Here is a 25,706-nt window from a genome sequence, read left to right on the forward strand (position 1 = left end):
GTACCGCTGAAATTTTAATGGCGGATGAAGGGTCGGATGAAGGTGGATGAAACCGTGGATGAATGAGCTGGCGTTTATCGTTAAAGTTATCTGAAGTTTATTTCAAGTTTGAGTCAGCAAAATGAAGTCGAAATTCACAACAGTTGACCTTTGTGCTATGATAACGGAGTTGAGAGAAAGGTGGGTATACTGTGGTGTGGCTATTGTTCAATTTTCTCTTTCAATTTAAGCTAAATTCAATATAAGTTTAATTAAGCTTGTATACACTGTATTACAGTAGCTTGGATATCACTTAGTTTAAGCTTATTTGTACTTTTAGATGATTTAATTATTTTAACATTAAGAGTTAAAATTTGTTAGCAAGCACTTGAGAATCAATACAGAGGAACCATCAAAATCAAGTTTACAGTTGACTATAAGTAAACTAAATAAGTTTTATTTTTTCTCTTCACAAGCGCTTGTACTATTCACAGCACCCCTACATTTATACTTTATTTCCACCTACACATCCCTCGATGGGATCACTACCTTGCAGCAGTGGGGTGGCTTGTGTGTCTCTATGACCCCTCCAGCATTATGCCAGAGGAAGATTCGACTCCTGCAGGGCCACCCATGCTGTACAGGTAGAAAGGAAGAGTGGACACCTGGTTCTCAAGCAACCTTGCCTTTAGGACCCTCCTTTTCCTATCGCTCTCTCTCTCAGTAGTGATACGCAGTAGTCTTTTAACTGTCGATCAACGTAACTGTCGATCGACAGTTATAAGTGTCGATAGACCGTTATAAGTGTCTATAGACAGTTATAAGTGTCTATCGACAGTTATAAGTGTCGATCAACAGTTATAAGTGTCGATCGACAGTTATAAGTGTCGATAGACTGTTATAAGTGTCTATAGACAGTTATAAGTGTCTATCGACAGTTATAAGTGTCGATCAACAGTTATAAGTGTCGGTCAACAGTTATAAGTGTCGGTCAACAGTTATAAGTGTCGGTCAACAGTTATAAGTGTCGATAGACAGTTATGTGTCAGACATCCTGATAAATAAATATACGTATTGAGCTAAATCCCCGGCAAAATAAATTACGGACATTTGACTGAAATAAATTCCCGCTACTATCGACTCTTGCTATTAAGAACACTAACTTGTGGTACCAAGGGTGTCTGCAATAAAGGGAGTTGACTGTATAGCAAATAAGAATCAGAATGGAGCCAGATGTTCCTTGCTGCCATTGGGCCATTAAACCAACTGGGCACCTAAAGGCCAATAAACGTACTCCAACTGAATTTATAAGGGGGTTTAGTTTCTATAGAAACTGCAGTACTATGTCACCTTGGTGGGGGAGTGGAAATGTATGGTTGGTTCATATATCAAGAGTTGATATTGAGATAATTAAGGTAGTCTGGCCACTGTAAGAAGAGTTAAGTGCTAATGTCTTGAGAAATCTTTTGCAACATCATTCTGACAAAGGGGGTATGCTTCAAGGGAAATTGAAAAAGGTTCGAGTTACCGGGAGTTCGAATTATCCAGGGTAAAATTATATAGAAAATGACCTGAAAGGAAAGGAGAATTGGTTTGAGTTAGCGCGAGGTTCGAGTTAGCGAGGGTTCGAGTTATCAGGTGTCGACTGTAACTCTTTATGGTGCTCCAATGGAAGTCTAGGATGGCGATCTACTGTGTAAAGGCTCTATCAAGAAATAAAATTCAAAGAATTCTTAAAGTCAGTTTAGTGCTTGTTTCTTCCAATAGTCCATTTTACAGTTGTGGGCTTAGTGACCTGGCCTTGGATTGTAAACAAGGCTGGGGTTTGTTTTGATACATACCTTACTGCTTTTCATATGTCGATCATGCTGTTCTAACTTATGTTAACTAGTTTGCATTTACATATGAAAAGCACTGAGGTTTGTATAAAGACAAGGTCACCCCCAGCTAAGCACACAACTGTAAAATGGGCTATTTAGAACTTGATGTTTGGGTATATGTCTTAATTTTCATGTTTTTATTAATTAGAAAAAGGTTTAGTTGTACATAGACATGTGAAGATAAATGATAAAACCGAACAACAGTTTGGGGTCGTCATGACGCCATTATCAAGTTCGAAGTGGTAAAAATAAATGAAGTCATTGTCAGAAATAGTGCACCAAAAAAATTAAGAAAATGTCTGAATATTCTTACATTGACTTCATTTACTTTTATTACTTCGAACTTGATAATGGCGCCATGACGACCCCGAAACATTGTTCAGCTTGATTGTTTTTCTTCACATGTTTATATGTATTTATTAAACTTATTTTTTTGCTCTGCTGTTGTTTAATTTAACGGACTTAATGAAGATTTCACTACTTCTGTAATAGTGTAAATTTGCTAGACACACTCAAATAAGTTAATTAAAAAATTTATCTCCCCCCTCCTCCTTGACCTACATGTACATATTACCGATCACTAAAAATAATTTATTTATTTTACTTTTTCCTATCAGCCTTCTTGGAATGAGATTGGCAAATGTATATGACATCGATAACAAGACCTATCTGATTCGATTGGGAAAGTAAGTTTATAAATAAATAATTATAATTAAGAATATTTCTATCTTCTATAGTTTATTAATTTTTATCAATAATATTGTTGTTAACTCTTGCTTTCCTCGTACTGTTCTTTTTCAATGTACATGAAAATGTTTATTGATGATCATGCTTCTTTTCCAATTCAATATTACTTTAATTTTATTTGTATATTGTTTTTAACGAGGCACCATCCTTAATATCAATATATCTCTTTTGCTGTTTACCTCTATCCACCTGCTAACTACCATTACAAAATAGATGATTATCATGCTTCTCATTAAATAACTGCTGCTGAGGCATTTGTTACAAAATTAATATATATGGATCAGTATCTTAGAATGATCAATAGTATTTCAAAGGCCATGGGACATTCATTTTTTTTTTGGGGGGGGGGGTGGGAGCATTAACTTTGAAATAATTTAAAAGCAGTTAATGAATGGTCATCACTGATAGTAAAATGTTTTAACATCAACTGTTTATGGAGTTCAATTTTAAGTATAATAATTATATTAAAGTACAGTAACAGTGTGCAAGCAGGTGGAATTATGTAAATCATGCAATCTGATTGGTTCCAGCATCAAGTAGAACTTTCCGGTCTTGCGTGGGAACCCAGGCAGATTTGTTGTGTGATAACATGGCTGCAAGACCTGGGCCTTGTTTTCTTGTAGAAAAATTAAAAATGTAATAATTCAGTGGCCTTGGTCAGTCCATATAATTTGGGAAGAACTGTTCCCTCTGTCTGAAGTCCTGCCATTGACTACAGTAACATACTCAAGACTGCATGAGAGTAAAAAATAATAACTTGTACACTTATTCCCAATATGGACTTCCTGGCTGATAAACAACATCAAAAAGTATGTTATCTAATGAATTAAGTTCTAATTATAATAACTTTCTCTTTTCCACAAAATTCCCATTGAATTTTTCAGGACTGATGTTAAAGTCATGCTGTTGCTTGAGTCTGGTAGCAGAATTAATACAACAGACTTTGAGTGGCCCAAAAACATCATGCCATCAGGGTTTTCAATGAAGGTAATTTAAATAAAATTTATTTATATATTGGTCTATAAATTTAATGGTTTTATAGTTATTAATTTTAAAATGCTATGTTGTTCATTTTCTTTGTTATTATTATTATTATTATTATTATTATTATTATTATTATTATTATTATCGTAATTATAATTATATACAAAATAATATTGAAATTATAATTATAATAATAATAATAATAATTAGTTATACATGATATAGTGCTGATATCAATGCATGTATGTCTTGAATGTTTTAATTATTACATGTACTTGCTATATTATATAATTTATATTATTTTAATAATTGATTACATGTAAACAAAAATGTGGATTACTTAAATTATTTAAGTACTGTATAAGAGCTCAGGTTACAGTCTGAGCATATGTCACGTAAAGTGTATGACCAGTATTTCTAAAAATGAAAAGAACATTCAAATTCCTCTTTGTAATGTCTGGTATTTGAATGGAATCTTGAACATTTCTCTGGAAATCTTCTCCAAAAAGATGCATTAACAGAAAAAAAGTTAAATAGTTGGGAAACAATTGTTATTTTTGAAATAAGGGATTTTGTAATTATATATTTTGTCAATTTCAAAAATACTGGTCACAGAATATCAATTATGGAAAGTACTATAATTACCACTTTGATTGATTTAATTCAGTATTTTTTTAATTCAGTAATTCATTGAACTTCACACCCATGACCTGTGACAACCTTGTACTTGCTTTGTGAGTGAAATGAAGACCACCCATAACATTAAGGTTCTTGTGAATCAATGGCATTCATCTGTAACAGGTGTCATAATAATACTGTAATTATGTGAGTGTTACAGCCTTAATGACCATTTTATTAATTATAATATTACATGCAGTAATAGAGAGGGTGTCATTTCATTATTTTCAGTGTCGCAAGCACATTCGTTCACGTCGACTGGTGAACATTTCTCAGTTGGGCATTGATCGTATTGTGGATTTACAGTTTGGATCAGATGAGGCCGCTTATCATTTGATTGTTGAACTATATGACAGGGTAAGATTCTTGAACTAAAAATTTAATTCTCTTTTATAACTTTTTCAGATAATTCTGCATGCCTTTAATATGCCAAATTTTATGGGGTTATTTTGTTTTACTTGTACATGTATGTGTATGAATTCTTATTTTTAAACGAGGCAGACAAAAACATACAATGTAAGTCCTTTATATATTTTTATTTAAATTCTGCTGTCATTTCAGAGAAAATTCCATGAGATTGTATAACCTTTGTTGTTTCATCTCAACAAAATTGACCTGACTCCACTGCCGCTCTTCAATTTTGTTCATAAAAGGATTGCAAGGATTCTTTTGTTTTAAAAAAAAAAAAAAGGATTAAAGGACTTACAGAAATTGAATACATGCATTCCTTTTACTTTGAGTTTCCCTTGACAATTTTGGCTAAAAATAGTGTAAATGGTGAAAACTCACTTGAGTAATTTATTAACTAAAGGTAACTCTGGCCTTTTTTAAATCAAAGTGATGAGTTAAACTGAGCCAAAACAAAATAACAAACTAAAATTTGAAACATGTTTGTTTAAGAATGCTCTCAGATCTTCACTTATCTGTTATCTTAATTTATTTTAGGGCAACATTGTGCTTACAGATTATGAATACACAATTTTGACACTTCTAAGAACAAGAACAGATGCTGAAGAGGTCAGATTTGCAGTGCGTGAAAAATACCCTGTAGATTCGGCAAGGCAAAGGCAACCACTTATGGGCCAAGAAAGGTGCCAGTTATTGAGTTGTGAAAGTAGATATATATGAAATTCATATATTTGACCTGCAGATAAAAGAATTAAATAAACAGATAGGACATTGCAGTTATATATGCAACTCAAGCAGCTACAAAAAGAAAGCCTGAAAAATTATTCAGGCTTGCACGGGATTCAAACCTGTGATACCCTATTATAGGAAATTAACGGTTCATGAAATTAACGCTTTCCACATCTTAAATTAAGTGGCGCATTAATTTCCATGACCTTAATTTCCACTATTTTTGCACCAAATTCCCAATACACTCCAGAAAGGAAAAAGCACTGTTTTATCAGGGTGGAGATCCCCCGGTATGATGGACACTGTAAAGAACACTCAAGATTCTGTGGCTTAACCCCAATGGTTAGGAACAATTCCACAAACATTGTTTGCATTTGGGATCTTTACACTAAGTGTTAAAAGATATTTGCTCCTGTAGTCTCAACAAATTATGTTTCTTTGTGGCAGTCGCGTTAATTTCCCTCATTTTTAAATGTTAGTATCTCTTTCGCGTTAATTTCCTTTATTGGGAAGTAATTTTTCCTGCAATTCATGTTAATTTAAGTCATGTTCATTTCCAATACCTTCATTAACACGAGCGTTAATTTCCTATAATAAGGTAACCTCTGCAATACCTGTGCAGTGCTCTACCAACTGAACTTTCAAGCTAACTGGGAGCTTTTGATTTTCTTGATTCATAAGAAACCTGTAGAGGTAAAGAGATGGAAGTGAAACATAACTTTATAATTCAACTGTCCTTAATGTATAATTACAGTACAGTGTAGTGTAATAATATATACTTTTGAATGTTAATATATGAACCATATATTTTGAACTAGTTACGGGTGAAAAATCAAATAGAAGAAGGATCTTTCTTCTATTTGATCTTTCATCTGCAGTTCAAATATATCTTTCATATAATTTATTTACATTTATTTATTCATCCTTCATGGGTATATTACGAACTCACAATATGACCAGCTCCCAGTTGGCTTGATAGCTCAGTTGGTAAGCACTGCACCGGCATCGCAGAGGTCATGGGTTCAAATCCCATTCAAGCCTGAATTTTTTTCAGGTTTTCTCTTTGCAACTGCTTAAGTTGCATAGTAACTGTGAGGGTCTTTCTTCAATTTGAATGATTGTATACTTTTGTTCTACTGAATTTTGTTCATCATACTTTTATTCTCTATTAATGACATTTCTGTTTAGCAAACATGATGCCATTGTACAACAATCATTATCAATGTTTATTTTAATTTTAGACTTAAAGAAATATTAATGGAAAGCAAGGCGGGAACAGAGTTAAAGAAGATTTTAAATCCACATGTTGGTGAGGACATGTTACATAATGAAAGCCATGAACTCATAGGAAAAACTATCACCTGGTCTACAACATTATTATTAATGGCACGGGAAAGTGTGTCGCCTGGCTTTATAGATACATGTATGCTTCACACTGTACGCTGTCTCTGAGTAAAAGTGATTGTCAGTAAATATTTGTTTAATCAACAGTTTATGGTGCTGCACTATTAGAACACTGTCTCATTGAGAAAGGATTCCCTGGGAATGTGAAGATTGGGTCAGGATTTAACCTTGAAGAAGGTAAGACACCATGAATTTACAAAATTTATTCTCTTACTGGTAGTTTGGGTTGATTTGTGGTGGATTGCAAGACAAATTTTGCATGTTTTTGTATTGTTTTTTTTTTCCAGTTATCACATGTAGCTTTCCATTGTATCACTCTAAAATAGGAAGAGCAAAGAGACATCCTGTAAATAACAGGTTTATGTAGAATTTTCGATTTCTCTTCTTACTCATCCAAATACTCACTCACTATGAATAAAATGTAAAAAAATGTTTCTAGTACACTGTAAGTTGTTCTTCTTTTTCCATAATTATCCTGCCTCTGTAGACCTAGTAAGAGTTATGGAGGCATTAAAGGAAGCTGATAATTTTCTGGACAAGACCCTTACAGAAAAATGCAAGGTGAGAAATCTTATAGCTGAAAAATGCAAGATGAGAAATCTTATACATGTAGCTCTTACTTTAATTTATACAAGTAGATACAATATAAGAAGTTTATTTTGTTGAATTTCGTTGCCATTTGACACGTGCACACAATTAGGGAGCTTTACCAATGACGATGGCGACAGCAACAAGAAAGTAACAAAAAACAGTAGGCTCAATAACCAAAACAACAGCTCTGCGCTTGCATTTTACACTTTTTTCGTACATTTCTTTGCCATCACTGCACGACTAGGACGTGAAATTTCCTGATGGGACGTTTTGTGGACTGACATAAACAGACCGTGACAAGGGCGAATTTTCTTCAGTTCTCTTTCTAAACTTGAGGCGGTCTCCAAGAATTCAACTCCAGGGAATTTCACTTTTATTTGACATTTAAAGAGAGTTGGGATTATTGCGATGAAGCTTGAAAAAACGCAAATCCATTTTTTTTAAAATAATGTCATTTTCACTGCTGTCGCCATCGTCATTGCTAATGCTCCCTACTTTCACTGATCTCACCTTCATGTAGTGTGTTGCTGGTATTACCAATTGTAAGCCATAAGAAATTGTTGAACTTTTGTGCTTAGTGTTGTTATAGTAATAAATTGTAGTTATCACCATGCTTTGTATGGATTAATCAGTGAAATGATACATGTAATAGCGAATTTTCCTTTACTTTGTAGGGTTTTATTGTCCAAAAAAGAGAACACAAGCCGTCTGGTAAAGTGACGGAGCATGGAGCTGCAGATGAACTACTAACGTATGTCTTTCAGAGTTGCGACTTTTGTCAATACTTCTATAATTTTTTTTTTTAACTTTTAAACCTTGGGATTTAATAAATACACCAAGCCTTACATCCTATTTTCTATCATCCCATTACCTTTGAAGCTATCAAGAGTTTCATCCATTTCTTCTGAATCAGCACAAGGAAGGTCCATATGTAGAGTTTCCGTCATTTGACAAGGTAAAGACAAAGTTAGGAGCTAATTCACTGTAGCATCTGTAGGAAGGTTGCCTTCACTGTAACTTCCCACAGCTGTTAGAAGTGTCCTTCCTCAGTGGTTCCACCACTGCCATTTTATTACAACATAGCACTGATTTAAGGTTAGTAACTCCTACAAGGCGAATTTCTATCGATCGTTTTGTCACAAGTTTCTGTTGGGAGTCCCTACGTTGATTTCCATTGGTTGGCGTCATGGCCTCATAGGCAACTGCTAGAATGAGGTAACATCAAAAACTGTAAATCTTTGGAGGCCAAAAACTCAGGGCTTGTTTTTGTAAGTTTTGTTCTAAGTTATAACTTAAATGTATGCTTGATCTTGGCTGGTTGTAAATATCTGTTTGAAAAAAGAAAACAAATAAGGCACTATATGGCATCTAGCCAAAATTATTTATTTATTATTTTATTTACATTTTTTTATGTATTTCATGTTAACTTTCTGTTACTCGCAAGTTGTTATCAAATTGCATTCTAGGCTCGACTTCATTCCCGTTTCAAAATATGGTTACTTTGCTTTGTACGATGCTGTTTTTCCAGTACTTCAGTGTATTTAAAATCCTGGTAATACCTTTTTAGGCTGTGGATGAGTTCTTTTCGAAGTTGGAAGGACAGAAAATTGACTTGAAGGCACTGAATCAAGAAAAGTCTGCTCTGAAAAAACTAGACAACATCAGACAAGATCACCAAAAAAGAATCACAGAATTAAAAAAGTCTCAGGTTAGTTTATACCAAAACACTTATAAACATTAATTCAGTCTCTAGAGCCAACAGTGTCGAGCCTTTCTTTTCTTTCCACGATTATCAACAAACGTTAACCACTAAGAAAGACAACTATTTTTCCCAGCAACAAATCTCAAAGGGTCTTCATATTTTTGCCGTTGTTTGCCAAGTCACAAAAAATAGTTGCTGTAGTCATTTTAATTGGTAAAATCTAACCTACTCTGCAGCCAGGTAGCACAAGACCAAAGACTGCTACTTATGGCTTGTAACATGTTTAAGTTCAATTTTATTGATACGTGTATTTCCACTGAAAGACTGGTTTTGAATTTGCCTGCTAGCAGAGGTCTCTGACGGCGACCTCTGCAAGCAGGGAAATTTTGAATCAGCTGTGCTAGCAGTCATGAATTTTAGATGCTCCTAAGCTTGTATTTAGATGAGAAAGTAATGAAAATTGTTTTAATTTCAGGATTGACAAATACCAACACTAATTTTGCTTTCGTTTGTCAATTTAAGGATCTGGATATGTTCAAGGCAGAACTTGTGGAACTCAATTTAGAACTGGTGAGCGTCTCTCAAGAAAATCTTTTCGAATTCGTCAAGCGTCACCATCTCTAGCCTCTCACGCAGTCGTTTTTAGGGGACTCGTATTACCTCCTTTCCACGAGAGAAGAATACGGAAGGGGAAGAGGTAATACGAGTCCTCTAAAAACGACTGCGTGGGAGGCTACAGTATCTCAACACTGTGAGTTTGAGAGACTACTTTTGGTGACCCAATCGCACACAAAAGCGACATTCCTTACCCCCACCCCCCCCCCCCTCCTTCGCCTCCCACCAATCAGGAACTCGACCATGAATCAGGAACCACGTCTTTTCCGCCATGCCAGGGAAAGGTGTAAAGTTGACACTTCAGGTGCAATTTCCCTACCCCACCCAGGTAAAGTTCAAATCCCCCACCCTCTGGTAGGCCTTTCACGACAAATGCCCCACCCCCCAGGTACGGAAAATGGTCAAATGCCTTGGGTGTGCCCGAGGTGGATGTTGAAGGTTCAAATTGATCAGCAAAATCTCAAATCTCAAATCTTTATTTTAACACGGTAAAAATCCATCAGGTTTTGGTACAATATAAAATACAACTACATAACAATATTTAATAACAATAAAACGTATCTAAGAAGTCTTACTCATAATTACACTAAACTACACCTGTTTTCCATGAATGCCGTGTATCTAACTTTATTAACTAAAATGATGGTTTAACAATTTCTTGAAATGATTTAGAAATTTCACTTGCCTAAGACTGCAGGGTAGACTGCACATAAATTGGAGGTCACACGTTAAATGTCAGCTGAAAATTCCCACCTTAGACGGTTGTACTCTCAACCCTTCAATTCCTCGACTGGGCTTTCCTATTACACATGTGCATTACGTTGTGTAAATTCTAAAGACCATCTGCAGCAACTACGTGTGAAATATCACAACCACGTTCTTCAATTTCCAGGTGGATAAGGCCATCTTGATTGTTAATAGCGCCATTGCCAATCAGATTGACTGGTCTGAGATCAATAACATCGTCAAAGAAGCTCAGTTACAGGGAGACCAAGTGGCCTGTGCAATTGCTGCACTCAAGCTGGAGACCAACCATATCGCCATGAATCTCAGGTCAGATATCGTTTTCTTATCATATAGCTGGACTGGTCTGCGCTGAAAAGGAGCATTCTGATTGGCTTCCTGAGCGGTCCGAATTTTCCCATAAGGAACGCTAAGATGGACCGCTTGAGTTACAACGTACGTTTGAAAGGAGCAAAGTGTGTCAATTTTGACAAAAACGAAGCAAAAATGTTTTAAATTAAGTTTAAGTAGGAGTTGTTCAAACCTTCATGTTGGAGGTTTAACACGAGAGCGATGAATTTTGTTATCCAGACGAAGAATATAAACAAGTTTCACGTGGACTAGAAAGCAACAATGGGAAAGCCTGTTTAATGACAAATATTCCCTTCTCTGTGGAAGATAGATATTGGAGCAGGCGTTGCCGGAATGGACCGATGCATAATACATGTACTGGCTGGTTTAACACAGTTTCAGGTTCCAGATACTCTGTATTAGTCAACAGTTATGGCCTATTTGCTGCAAACAGTAACATCTCAAGTTTAATAGTTTAATCAATTATCTTGGTTTTACAAAAGTTAAAAGGTGAATTTAATAGAGTTTAGACAAAATTAGTGCACAGTGCTAGCCACGCCCATTTCACAAATATTCAGCTCACCGCTCTGGCCTTCTGAAGTATCAATGAATGTATTCATTTTATCGGTAATATTGCCAGTAATCATCGGTAATTTTGTCTTCACACAGAGACCCTTATGAATTTTCCGACTCTGACTCTGATTCTGACGAGGAGGAAGAGGACATCAAAGCGAAAAAGAAAAAGAAGAAGAAGAAGGTACCATGCATTGTAATATACAGGTGTAGCTCTTCCTCATGGTGGTTATTAGAGCCCTTTAGATTCTAGTACAAGTGTAATAAGCCTCTTACGCAGGCGCAACCTCATTTCCAGGAAGAAGAGAGACCCTGGGAACGAGGTTGACGCAGACGCTCTCTGGGCTCGTCACGCATTCCTTGCGTGACGCGCCCACGAAGTGTCTCCGTAGGATGTGATGAGTAGGAGTGCGACTACAAATCGATGGTTTGCATGTGACGTCATGGCGGCCATGTTGGTGGACAGGAACAATGAGATTTTTCTCCTCTGGGAGTAACCTGCCATTTTTATGTAAACTTTGTGAACAAATTTTGTTTTGTTTTGTCCACCAACATGGCGGCGATGCAAACCACCTACACATGATTTGACTTCAAGTTTTTAGCGAAGTACTGAGAAGATAGATATCCCAGAAAGCTTCATTTTACTTTTTGTGAGCGAGGAACGTGACGCAGTTGTTTTGAATGATGATAGCTAAGCTCTTGCGTGATTTTTTAAAAAAACAGCAACAACAACGGAAACACCTACGTTTCGAGGACTTGTTTTCGCCACTACGTCGTTCTCACAACTATTTTCGGGCACCCAACGAGATCATTTAAGCAAAACACTTTAAATGTTGTCTCCTGTGTTCCCAGATCGTTCTGTTCCTTTTGAAGGCATATTTGTGTAAGCTAATCCAGTTTGATCTGTTCTGAAAATTTAAGTTGCAGAAAGTTTTAGGGATTAAAATGGAATCTTATTCCTCAAATGTGTGAGCTGTTGTTGGTATTGTCGGTTTATTTCACTGGTAAAGATACATACCAAGTGTTACATATTGCGGAGGAACCAGAGGGTGAGATCGGACGTCGACATATAGAAGGCGCCTCTGGCTGCCGCCTCATTCCATGTATGATCTCACCCCACCCACCCAGACCAATGACGGCTCTAATCAGATAGACCATGACACCGGGAACTCCACGCCCTACTCTTTTCGAACGTGCCAAGGGTTCTTTAACGTCCTACAGATTATAATGTTGGCTTTACGAAAATGCTAGCTGGCCTTTTTTCACATTTTTAACGACATATTTCAAAACAAATATAATTAGTTTTCCAGAGCGACGAAATTTTGAATTGTCATTTTTGCCGAAGAAATCTTGAGATTTTCTTAACAACTAAATCCGAAATTGACTTGTCTTGTCAACCAGCCTTGTTTAAATTTTCTCACCCTACCAGGGTTAAAAATTTAGGAAATTTTCTTAAATGACACCTGGATGTTTTTGGCTGAAGTTTAAGCGTTCACGATTTGCAATGATGATAATTTGCGTTTTCTATTTCCTTCCCAGGGTCCAAAGTTTACTAAAGTTGACATCAACTTAGCTTTGTCGGCATATGCGAATGCACGAAGGTATGGAACGCAGTTGTTGTTCTTGTCGTCTTATTTTCGGGGGGAGGGGTAAGGAGGGGATGGGGGGGGAGGGTGGGGTTTCGTCTGAGGCACTGGTTGTATTTGTTTACTCTGTTACCTCTTGTCTTTTTGTCTTTTGTAGCTTTTACGACAAGAAGAAATTCTCTTCCAAAAAAGAACAAAAGACGATCGATGCTTCCGAAAAGGTTTGTATCCTCGCGTATTGCTTCACTACAGCTGCAGCTTGGTAGTAAATGTTTGCTATTTTTTCCGAATCATTTTTTTTTCCCCTTTCGGTTAAAAAAGCGCACACAATTATTATGGATAGTTATTGTTGTGGTCCATTTCATCCTTCTTTTAGTTTTCACTATTTAGGTTCCGAATGGAAAAAAAATGCAGCGAAGGAAAAAATCAAGTGTGTCGTTACAAAATACTCCACGATTCATGCAATGTTCTCGCAGGGTTTTCCAGGGTCTTCTGCGTACCTCCATATTGAAAATCGCGGAGGCCCTGGGAACGAGGTTGAAGAGCGCGTTCCCGTCGTTTTCCCGCGCCTCTTTTTCTCCGTCCATTTTGGACTTTTCGCTCCTTATCTTATGAAGGAGTCTGCGGAAAAGAGAGATATGTCCCGCTCATTCCGAGTTTTGAAACGAATTTTTCTTGATTCCAGGCTTTGAAGTCAGCTGAACGAAAAACGAAGGAAACCCTCAAAGAGGTGGAGACGACAACTAGGATAAAGAAGGCGAGAAAGACGTACTGGTTTGAGAAGTTCTTCTGGTTTATAAGTTCAGAAAATTACTTGGTCATTGGTGGTCGGGATCAGCAACAAAACGAACTTTTGGTGAAAAGACACTTGGAGCAAGGTTGGTATATTTGATATTTTAGCCCCTCAAAGGCCGGTAAGATTGAGCTTATTCGGGCTGTTTTTGTGGCGTACTAATGAGGACATCATGTCAGAGAGAAGATCTACAACTGGCCCAGTTGTTCAAAGCCCGATTAAGCTAATCCTGGGTTAACGTGAAGTTTGATTTGAGTTTAATTGCTTATCAACAAGTAGTTTTCCAAATGACTTTTGCTGATCAGTTTTGACTTAGACTTTTCTTTATCTTTGGCTTATTATCAGCTTTTAAAAACACTTTTATCGAGCGAGGTGAAAACCTCGATTAACTTTTAATCGGGGATTAGCGTTAATGATAATCGGCTTTCGAACAACCGGGCCCTGATTCATAAAACTTGAAGAAATTGTTCGAACCAATTAGTCAAGAGATTTTCTCTGAGCCCATCAAATGACAAACGAAACCATAAGCATGACCAACAAACAAATTTCTCATCGCTAAGCACGGATTACGCTTTCTTGTGTTTGGCGTTACATTTACGACAGTCGTTCAGTAGTAATTGAAATTGCTCTTTTGGTTGCCTGGGCCCAGTTGTTCAAAGCCCGATTAAACTAATCCTGGAGTAACGTGAACTTTGACTCGAGTTTAATTACTAATCAATAAAGATTCTTCCAAAAGATTTTCCTCCCTCATTCTTGACTTAGAATTTTCTTTACCTTTAGCTTGAAATTACCATTTTTAACGATTGAGATGAAGAACCTCGATTAACGTTTAATCGTGGATTAGCGTTCATCAGCTTTCGAACAACCGGGCCGTGTTGTTTAAACTCATCTAAAGTTGCAGGAACGTCGTGAACCAATTAAGGACGGCGCCTACTATTGTTACTGCGCATACGCTCTGCGCATCGCGAGATACTCGGGTTTCCTATGGGTGGTGCCTACTAATACAGGAATATTTTTGCGCGGTTTAAAACTATACGGAGAAAGCAGAACTTACCAAATGCTTTTGGTATCTCAAAAAAAAATTGGGGGTAACCATGCATTTTTCAGAGATATTTAAGCTTCAATTTAGGAAAAAATCCCATACATTGCTTTATATTTAGGCGATTTTTAGAGATGTTAATGTTTAATTATCTCTGAAAAATGCGTGGTTACCCCTAATTTTCTTTTTGGATTCCAATAGCCCTTTCTAAGATCTCCTTTTCCCGAATAGTCATAAACCGCGCAAAAATACTTCGGAATTAGTAGGCACCGTCCTTAAAAGAAGACAAATCTTATTATTTTGGGCCAGTTGCGTTCAAGAACCATTAAGTCCGGCATTCTCGACTGAGTTATACAGTGACTTTTTCTCCACCTTCGATTGGCTATATGCCTTTGTATAGATTTCTGATGTTTGTGAGCCTTTTCCGCCGTGGTCTGTAAAGTTGTGAACACAAGGAATCAGTAATCCCTAACTCGCCCGTTTGCTAATATCGAAAGCAAAGCCCCGCCAGATGTAACAAGTTCAATAGGCGGAAGAAGCTTTTCAGTGGCTGATAAAGCTCACAAATAGCCTCGTTAATTTGCTGGGAATTCACTCTAAAGCCCAGAGTTCAAAAGAAACCTCGGTTGTAGCAAATAGCAATTCCCTAAAACTGGGGAAAGTCAAAGTTAAAACAAAGGAAATCATCTTTCTTTTCTCTCGGAACTTTGTTACAAATTGAGTGCTTTCTCCCCTTAGGTGATCTGTACGTGCACGCGGACTTGCACGGCGCTACCAGTGTCGTCATAAAGAACCCCACCAGCCAGCCCGTCCCACCAAAGACCCTAAATGAAGCCGGTTGCATGGCAGTGTCCTACAGTGCTGCCTGGGAGGCACGGATTGTGACCTCCGCTTGGTGGGTACATCATTCGCAGGTGTCCAAAACCGCACCCACGGGAGAGTACCTCACCACAGGGAGCTTTATGATCAGGGGCAAAAAGAACTTTTTACCGCCTTGTTACCTGATGATGGGCTTTGGTTTTATGTTTCGACTGGATGAAACGTGTATTGAGAATCACGTGAATGAGAGGCGAGTGCGAACCGTGGAGGATGCTGAGTTGATTGGGGTGAGTTCAACGCTTTCTAAAACGTTTGTGTTTTGTTTTTACCATAATTAGCTTCCTCAGCATAGCTACAACCAGTCACTGATTGCTGTTTAAAAGGCGCAGAGCCCACAGAAACCAAAACAGCAGTCTAACTGTCGTATTTGTGAGTGATCTATTCAAAGCTAAAATGGAAGTAGTTCCAAGGACAACCCGACAGAGCAATTTTTTTACATGTACCTTCGGTAAGTACTGAATCGGCTAAGAAGTCATTTTATTACAATGATAGCGTCGTTTCTAACAATTTCTTCAAATAGTTATTTCTATTGTATAGTTTTTAATTTTATTAGTATATAGTCGTAAATTGGTATTTCTTTAAACTTTCTAGAGTTTTATCCTTCAATGCTATGTACATGTAATTGTACTTTTATAGTCAGGGCTCCCTTTGATAACAGTATTTTGTTTATAAATGCTGAAGGGATCACCCATCTGTTCTGTAAATACAATACTGTTAAACGTGGTTTGTTTGTGATTTTGGGTTTTTGATTATGTATACTTTGTTAGTCGGCTTTCCTTGTTTCTATGGTGTTGAAATATAGGAAATTCATATATTCTGAACCGTAGATGAAGGAATGAATAAATAAATCCCATCACAGTTTTGTATGCAACTTAGGTAGATACGAAAAGAAAGGCTGCGGTGAATAAAATTCAGGCTTGACCGGGATTCGAACCCATGACCTCTGCGATGCCGGTGCATTGCTCTACCAACTGAGCTATCAAGCCAGCTGGGAGCTGGTCATATTGTGAGTTCGTAATATACCCGTGGAGGTGAAGATATGGAGGTGAAACAAATGAAACTCACTGATATATTTGAACTGATGAAATAACTGATAAACGAGTGATCATCACAGTTTTGTAGACCTAAGTAGAGTTATGTGCCAAATCCTTTTTGCTTAATTTCTTTTCGGATTTTGTCAGGAGGCAGAGGTAGAGGAAGAGCTTGCCATTCAGGATGACGACGACAGCAGCGATGAAAATGAAAATCAAATGAGTTCTGCTGTGCCACAATCAGCAGATCAAGGAGACGAAGACGAAGAAGACAGTTTGTTTCCGGACACAAGTATTGATCTGCAACTCACAAAGGAAGGAAAGTAAGTCATAACTGGGTTTACTTATTTGTAGTCTGCAAAACATTCGACTTTTTGCTTGTTGTCGCCTTCATTGAGCCTCATCACAACTGGTTTTTAGCGTGGAAGGTCGAAATCATCATCATCGTGATCGTTAATGTTATCATCATCATCATCATCATCATCATCATCATCATCATCATCATCATCATCACCATCATCGCCATTATCATCAGCATCATCATCATCTTTTCAAACCGAACCTCATTTGTTACTCATGTTCCCTTCAGTTTTATACTTTGATTGCTCAGTGCTTAGTTGAAAGGTTTCTTTTTCTTTAGAATCCAACTTCAGCGTGGTACAAGTAAAAGCAGTAACAGACAAGACAGTGAAGAAGGCGAGAGCGCTCCATTTGATGAAAATAAACAGGTATGGCTGTGCCCTAACGAATTCATTACTTGTGATTTTTTTTGTCAAAAATGACAGTCGTAGATAAACGGTTAAAGATGAGGATTTCTTTCTTGGTTTTGCATAGATCGTTATTTCGTTATATGGTATGTTTAGGACTAGATTTTTGTGTACATATGTCACTCACTCTCGTTCACTCTCACTCTGTTGTGGCATGTAGTTAGTTATTAAAACAGCATACGCACGTAATACCTACAGAAGTGGAGAACGCTCTTTCTTCCATGTAGGACTACAAGAAACGGTAAAATAATTAGCAGAAAGGGGATGGAAGAACGACTATGTAGGACCTTCCTACAGGAATGTGTAATTATGCAAACAGCGGGAAACCTCTTGTCAATATGAAGAACCGATCGCCCTGATCCAAAATGACAGAGAAAACGTCTTTCACAAATCTCACTTTATTTGTTATTTCGTCACTTAGAGGATCATCCTCTGATTTAGACGTCATTTTTTTCTCTTCCTTTAGCCTGCGAGTAAACAGCGTCTGTCGGCGAAACAGAGAAGGTATGCATGAAAAAAGCTCATGTCCAGTTTAACTTTCATCTTCTCATGTCCAAGAGGTTCAAACGGTACTTTTGCCTCTAGACTGAGCAATTTTCAGCTGATTGTGGTGAATGAAAAACCAGACTAGAAAACCCTAACCAATCACTGCAAACGTAAACGAAAACACGATCAACCAGCTGCATCCACTTTTTAAGTAAGTGGTTCGAAAATGTGCGTCTCCCCTCCCGGGTTTTAAGGACTGTTTTGTTTTTCCACGCGCGTCGCGTCTCCTCGCGAGAGACACTTTTCTCGCGCGCTCGCTTGTTTCGCTGGCTGTTTTGCACTGTTTGCAGTGTAATGGGAGAAACCAACCTAGTGTCGCTGTATTCTTCTTAGAGAGAATCGAAAGAAAGCCAAGCAAAGTGAAGACGGTCCCTCTCAGGAGAATGATGCCGAAGAGGAAGAAATTGAAGAAGAACGAGTTGACGAACAGAAAAATAAGGTAATTATACATGTGTTTGTATTGTGGGCGCTAACTGTTTAATTTCACGTAATCCCCATGTTGGAAAGAATTCAATGTGAAGTTGTAAAGATTTAAGTCGTTTCCCTCTGTTGTTGTTTACAGATATCCAACAAAGGCGCTCAACCGCAGCAACAGCAGCAGCAGCAACAACAACAACAGCAACAACAACAACAACAGCCCAAGAGAGGAAAGAAGGTAGATACCTCCTGCCTGTTTGATGACATTTGCATGCAAATTATTTCTATCAGTTGCGCGCATTTGTCCTGCTTTTATTCACGCGTGAGTTGTAGACTGCCGGTTAGTCGTCGTTCTCATGCTAGTTTCTGCAGCATGAAGCAACTAAAGGTATCACTACTCCACCCTGGATTGGCACCGATGAAACAAACAATTCAAGGGCAGCAGGGATGGCGCAGTGGTGAGAGCTTTCCTCTTCCACCAATGTTGTAGCCCAGGTTCGATTCCCGGTGTCATATATATATGGGTGGAGTTTGTTATTGGTTCTTGTCCTTGCTCCGAGAGGTTTTTCTCCGGGAACTCCGGTTTTCTCCTCTCCTCAAAAACCAACATTTTACAAATTCCAGGTAACAGACTGTTAAGTGTCACCCTCATTAAACAAAAAAAGCTGATTGATTGATTGATTGATTGATTGATTGATTGATTGATTGATTGAGTTAATTTGGAGTAAAGTTTCACGCTTGACCACTGCATTTCAAGTGAGGGGACTAAACAACTTATTTGTGCTTCTTTGTCGTGTCAGGCAAAACTCAAGAAGATTAAGGAGAAGTATGGCGAGCAGGATGAAGAAGAAAGGCAGATGAAGATGGAAATACTTGCGGTAACAAATCTCTTATTACTTGACACTTGTTTGTATTTGTTGTGGTTTAATTTTATCCTTCTTCGTTACCATACCCAAGAACAATACGAAGGCAAAATTTAAATTGGAACCACAACATATATACGACTTGCATGCTGCAGTACTATGATACGTTTAGTAAAGACGTTGTTTCATGATCCTTTCATACTCTTCAGTTCGCATAGAGTTGCCTTCTCACTTCTCAGTGTCTAAAATTACAAGGTTTCGATTCCATCACGATTCCATCTTTGTCAAGTGATGGAGTTTGAAACTCCATCACTTGAAAAAGCCGATTCCATCAAAAGCTTGTATGTTTGGCATGAATTTTTAATCCTGAAGAAGCAACTCTTTACGAATTAATTTTATTTGTCCTCGTTTTTTTTCCCATAATTTTAAAGTCTGCTGGACCAGCAAAGGAAACCAAAGCTGACAAAAGAAAGAAGGAGAAAAAAGCAAGCAGAGGATCAGGAGGAGCGAACAGACCGGTCAGCGGTAAACCTGGAAAGAGAGAACCACAGACAATTGCGTTGTCGGATCAAAATAAATTAACTGTAGAACAAAACAGACAAAGTTTAGCTGCGGAAAATAATGAGCAGTCTACGGAGGAACTTAACAAAAACGGAGCTAACGAAGCGAACTTAACTCAAAATGAAACGAACGAAGATAACGACGAAACCCTTCACTCTGGGAAGACAAGTGAACCTAGCAATGCAGACGAAAAAAACAGTTTTGCAGGCAACGAGGAACAGGCGAACAAAGAGAAAGAATCTGAGGGAAATGAGACGGCTGAAGGTATGTAAGTTAAAATCGAGAACGCGCGGCAGTAAGGTTGACGTTGTTGCCGCGTCGGGCACTCTCGGCTTCCAGCCTGTCTCCTCTTTTAGGTTCCTTAGAAGCCAAATTTCGTGGTGTACGTATGGTGGAACGGAATTCGAACCCGTGACCTCTGCGATGCCGGTCCAGTGCCCTACCAACCAGAAGTTGCGGTCTGGCAAGAAAACCTCTGTCCCTCCCCCTCCCCCGCTGGTGAGGGAGGAGGGGAGGGGGCGGCGGTAGGAGCAACTTCGTTCCCAGGGTCCTCTCCTGAACAGGAGAGGACCCTGGGAACGAGGTTGGGGAAGGAGTTGGTAGTGATACTCCAACTTGAACGGGATTCAAACTCATGACCTTTGCGATACTGGTGCAGTGCTCTGCCAACTGGAAACTATTAACAGTGGTCTAACTGCCATGATCTTCTGCTATATAACCTCTTTTCTTCCCTCCACCCCCCCTACTCTTGGGGTGAGTGGGGGGTGGGGAGTTGGTAGTAATACTTCTTTTTACATCATACGTCATGCTTTTTTTTAGGCGATGATTCTTTGTCACACGAGAAAGAAAAGACTATTGTAAGTATTTAATCTTGTCCGTCATCATTTTCTTTAACTCTTTCTTTTACTTCGGGAACTTTCATTTAAAATCTTTTCTATTTTCATTCCGTTTTAGGTTGTATCGGACGATGAAGGAGACGATCTCACACCAAAAGTATGTTTTTCTCGTTCATTAAAACGTCAAGTCGGTAAATCAATAGATCGTCCTCCCCCCTCCCCCTTGGCTTTTGGGTTAAACCTCGACTCGCGTAATGTAGCCTATTTACAGGCGTTTAAAGAAACCGTTCAAATCTGAATGCGCATAAACGCCAGTCGTTCTCCTCCCAACTCATAATGAATGAAAATCAAGAGATGTGAACAAACCCTAGGCTACATGTAATGTGGTTTTAACCTTTGATTCCCGAGGGAAGTTATTGAGCTGCTACATTCACTAGTGTATCCAAAAATGTGGATACCTGGAAGCCAACGAACCCGGAGTGAAAACGTTTCAGCTAGAAATAAGCCCCCAATCCCCCCCCCCCCCCCCCCCGAAAAAAATCTTTTCTTTGTCCTTTACCTTGATTCACCTCTGCCATTTTTCCATGGTGCTGCTCGACTTTCAAAACTTTGATAATTTTCTCTGTCAATCTAGCGGCAACTATGTTATGAGTTATTTTCAATGTTTGTTTTGTTTCTTTCATAGGAATCCGTATCACTCCTTGACTCTCTAACCGGATGCCCCCTGCCTGACGATCTGCTGTTGTTTGCCGTTCCGGTTTGTGCGCCATACACCTCGATTCAAAACTACAAGTAAGATGACTATTAACTGTGGTTTGTTTAGAATGGTTTGCTTCAACGGGCTTGTTACTTAATAGCGGTTTTTCTTTGTCAGGTATAAAGTAAAGCTAACTCCAGGAACAGCTCGGAGGGGAAAAGGTACGAAGCCTATTAGAGCGGTTTTCAATTGAGTGTCGAAAGTAATTTCGCTTTTGCTTTGGTTTTGCATTACTTCGCTCAGTGATTGGTTAACAAAACTCGCGCCACTTTCTCAACCAATGAGAAACAAAACCAAAATCAACCGTGTTTTGGCCGCACGTGTTTTCCCGCGCTTGGCGCCAGTCACATGGATTTGCTTCGAATTCTGATTGGCTCGTTGTGTTGTTTACATCTGTTGCTATTGGGCAGAGTAATTACTTTGGTTTTGGTTTTACGACACTCAATTGAAAACCGCTCTATGTGAGCCATTGCATGAAGTTCCTGAGTGTGTTTTAACTGAGCTGGCAGATGTTTTGTAGTATTTTTGTAATAATTACATACATACGAACAACATTGTATTTATCTTTGGTACTGTAAGCAAGCAACACATCTTATAACATCGTTCTGTTTTTCTCGCTTAACTATCTGTACTACATAAGCCTCTGGCTTCACCATCCTATTGTAATCTCTTATCTGTTCTTTATTATTAAAAAAAAAATTAAAATTAAAAATTGAATTTGCATGGAAGAGTTACCAAAAATTTCATAGCGGAAGATAGGATCTGTCGCCTGTAGTAAAGTAACCGCTACAAAGGCCTTAAAACCACTCTTAGAACTTTATTCAAACCGTTCCACACGAAGACATTACGAACACTCCCCGCTCGCTCACTCAATGTTCCCGGACGTGTCACATGCGCAACCGCTGAACACTGCACCGCCCTAGGATATAGCATCTATCTAATCACAAGTCGACTGTGCCCTGGCGAAGATAGGGACCGTTCGTATATGTAGTGATTGTAGCTGTTGATAGACAGAGTCTTTCTGGGATTACACTTTTTGGTACACTTCTTTGCTGTAACCGTACGACTAGGGCGTGAAATCTCCTGATGGGAAGTTTTATGGGGACGTAACTGTAAGCACAAGACGACGAATTTTTCTTTCTCTCTTTCTAAACTTGGGTGCGGTCTCCAAGAATTCAATTCCAGGAAATTTAACCTTTATTTGGCATTTTGGAATAATGGCGACGACGTTTGACAAAACGCGAATTCATTTTAATAGTGACGTTTTCGCTGCCTTCGCCGTCGTTCGTTACTAAAAGCTCCCTATTGTTGCTCTGTCCAATTCGTATCTGCTGTCAATCGGAGAGAAATGAAAAGTGGTTTACCTTTAGACTTAGTTTGCTCGAAAAAATAAACACTTTTAGATTATTTGCTTAGAATATCTTAAACGCTTTTAATTCTTAATGCTTTATCGTTTTACGGACTTCCTGTATTTGTCTTATTTTGCCGTCTACAATGGTGTACCCAATTGCTATCAAATTTGAATTTCCTTTACTTTTTTAACTTTTTTTTTTCCAGCGGCCAAAACGGCGTTGAATACGTTTCTGTTTTCTAAAGAAGCTTCCCAACTAGAGAAAGACTTGATTAAAAGTTTAAAGGTAAGCTTACCCGCTGTTGAAAATTTGCATTTTTCAAAAATATTGCCTTGAATAGCACATGTTGCAGACATGCTCTTTATCGGCTTCCATCGCATTAGCCAATCTTGTTTCCTCTTTATGTGGACACTTTGGTATGCCTTATATGCAAACAATTCAAATTTTGGCTGATAAAAATTAAAGCAATGTGGCGTACATTCGTCTTGTTTTTAGCTTTTAGCGACAGTAATCGAAGTTACATAAGGGGTTTAGTTTTTAAAGAAATTGTGGTGCTGCATCGGTGGGCAGTAGAAACGAACGTTAGTTTTTCAACAGTCTTGCTAAAGTAATTGGCACCGTAAAGAGATTCCAGTGCTGAATTTCTTTATGGTGTTCAAATTACCATACCAACTCAACTGATGTAACCAAAACATTCGTAATCGAAGCTTGTTTCACTTCAAAATATATATAATTAAACAGTTTAATTTTGTGAAAATTATCTTGTCGACTTTTCTCCCTTTTTGGCGCCATAAAACATTTATGGTCACTGGGGGCAATCAACCTCGTTCCCAGGGTCTCCCGTCCCCCGCGGTTGTGGGACAATGTCCATGAGGCATTTTGTTGAAATATTTTGAAATAAAAGGATTCAAGGAATCCGGATCACTCGGATTTTCCCAAACGAAAACACCTGTCGACTTTCGAAATGGACGATCGATATGAGTACCAACTGGACTTGGTAGTCGGATATGTGCTATCTCTAAACTAAATTTCTATATTCTTTCCTTAGGATAACGACCTCGCACGCTACATACCAGGAAAAGTGAAAGTTTCGGCGCCAAATCTTCAGAGAAAGAAGAAAAAATAATGCAGCAAAGTAAATAAATATGGACTACCACTATGTGGGAGATACATCAGTTTTACACCGAAAATAAACCAGCCAAGTATTTTACAGTTTAAAATAGGCAGCCGATTGCTGTTTGCTGTGTTGAATTGTATTTAGGTTTAATTCCAGTTTGCTCCCAGTGCCCGTCGCAGCCGTTATTTGAGCGGTCACGCAATGTGCTGTCACGTAATGTTACTCCCCACGGGCCACGTGATGCCACAATAGGAGTTGAACATTTTCCAAGCCAAACAAGAACTAGTAAGCAGCTGCGCAGCATTATCAGAGGGAAATTGTTTCCACGGCGGCTGTCTGCTTTTTTTTCGGAGAAATAGTAGCTTGAGACGCTGCTAATCCTCTTCATTTTCTTGAAAGTATTGCCATAAACGCAAGCATTTTCTTTCCTTTTAATGCACATTCGCTTGAAATTACCGTGTGCGATTACATATACAAATGACCAGCACCAATAAGATGAAATCAAGTGAATTTTCTAAGAATGAGTATGCCAAGACAAGTTAAGTATTCCCATTTTTATCAAAGATACAAGAGACAAACTTGAAAACGTCGACCCGATGTTTTCAAGTTAGTATTCATTTCCATCTTGACCGCCTAGGGTCGCCGTTTTGAATGCAATTTGGCCATCTTTTCCCGCTGCCATTAATGGAAAAGTGACCTTCGAGGTATCTTTTCTGTCAGGAACACAGGCATACTCGCAAAAAGAAAATCCATTACAGGAGATACATGTTTGTTGTGTTAGACGCTAAGCTATAGGGAAAGTGAGGCTGTGATGAAACGCCAGCTAATTTTCAGGTATCCTACATAAATTAAAGAGAAAAAAACAAAACATGATATATATAAGTATCTATAACTTCGCTTGTGGTTTCTAAATAATTAAGATTAATACAAGTTAAAATCGCAAAATATCACACACTAGGTGAAAACAACGACATCAAGACGTTTGTTTTTCATTAAAAAAAGGAAAAACTAATCTTACAGCGCGTTCAGTCCCTTGTAACACCATGGTAGAGCATCCGAAAGGATTATAGATTCAACTCCTGTTGGGAGAAACCGGATTTTCTTTTTTTCCGAGTATGCCTGCACTGACTGAAAAAAAAAACGTCTACCATTTACACACCATCACATTTTTTTTTCAATACGGATGTCTTTTAACGTGTTGCTCAAAACGACAGTGGCAAGTCTATGTCAAACATAACCCTCTTCAATGACAAATTGAATGTGTACCAAAATCACGAAACATGAAACTCATTTGAAATGTTCGCTGTTTTGATAACCAAAGTAGAAAAATACAACTCGGAGTCGAAAAAAGCAGAAAAAAGTCGTCAAATTGTGGAATTTTGTTTACTGTGTGGGATGAAATTTTTTGACATCTCGCCCAGTGCTGAACTTCTCGTTTCTTCTTGGCTCTTGTCTTATCTTACTTTTCAAAATAAATAATTTAGTTGTTTGTTTCATTACATGATTATTTAAATCACTATTGTCGTTTTAGAAAATATACTAAGTCTTGCTTCAAATGCTACTATAAAATTACTGCCATCATTATCAAGGCAAAGTGACTGCTTCTTGGTGATTTCAATATGAACGTGTGATTACAGTTTTAGTTTTCGTTGGCTTAGAATTTAAATCATTTCTTGATTCAACTATTGAGTTACAATCAAACTAAAGCATGAAACTTCAATGCTGAAAGTTGCATTTATTTTGCAGCCGCACACGGCGTAATATTGGAAACCACGCTCTTACAAAATCCCACTTAGAC

General features: G+C 38.1%; 1 protein-coding gene across 5 annotated transcripts; it reads left to right on the forward strand.

Moving 5' to 3' along the window:
* Nucleotides 1-24,011, forward strand: LOC146473202 (ribosome quality control complex subunit NEMF-like). Of its 5 annotated transcripts, none has more exons than XM_085118440.1 (31): nt 1-180; nt 2,477-2,545; nt 3,491-3,593; nt 4,500-4,625; nt 5,214-5,359; nt 6,647-6,714; nt 6,897-6,986; nt 7,297-7,370; nt 8,075-8,151; nt 8,280-8,355; nt 8,968-9,108; nt 9,625-9,672; nt 10,610-10,770; nt 11,461-11,548; nt 12,904-12,965; nt 13,108-13,171; nt 13,636-13,828; nt 15,521-15,888; nt 16,843-17,015; nt 17,333-17,420; nt 17,926-17,963; nt 18,339-18,462; nt 18,595-18,660; nt 19,223-19,300; nt 19,717-20,110; nt 20,666-20,703; nt 20,801-20,839; nt 21,368-21,474; nt 21,557-21,600; nt 22,997-23,076; nt 23,840-24,011. In XM_085118440.1, exons 1-31 carry the CDS (start codon nt 122-124, stop codon nt 23,915-23,917), a joined length of 3,360 nt encoding a protein of 1,119 aa, XP_084974566.1. In that variant the 5' UTR covers nt 1-121; the 3' UTR covers nt 23,918-24,011. The 5 variants fall into 5 exon arrangements, with proteins under 5 accessions (XP_084974566.1, XP_084974567.1, XP_084974568.1 ...); XM_085118441.1 differs by having other exon boundaries at nt 18,607-18,660; XM_085118442.1 differs by having other exon boundaries at nt 18,610-18,660.
* Nucleotides 24,012-25,706: the final 1,695 nt, after the last annotated feature.

The sequence above is a fragment of the Pavona decussata genome, unplaced genomic scaffold, assembly GCF_977016875.1.
Source record: "Pavona decussata unplaced genomic scaffold, jaPavDecu1.1 SCAFFOLD_94, whole genome shotgun sequence".
NCBI lineage: Eukaryota > Metazoa > Cnidaria > Anthozoa > Scleractinia > Agariciidae > Pavona > Pavona decussata.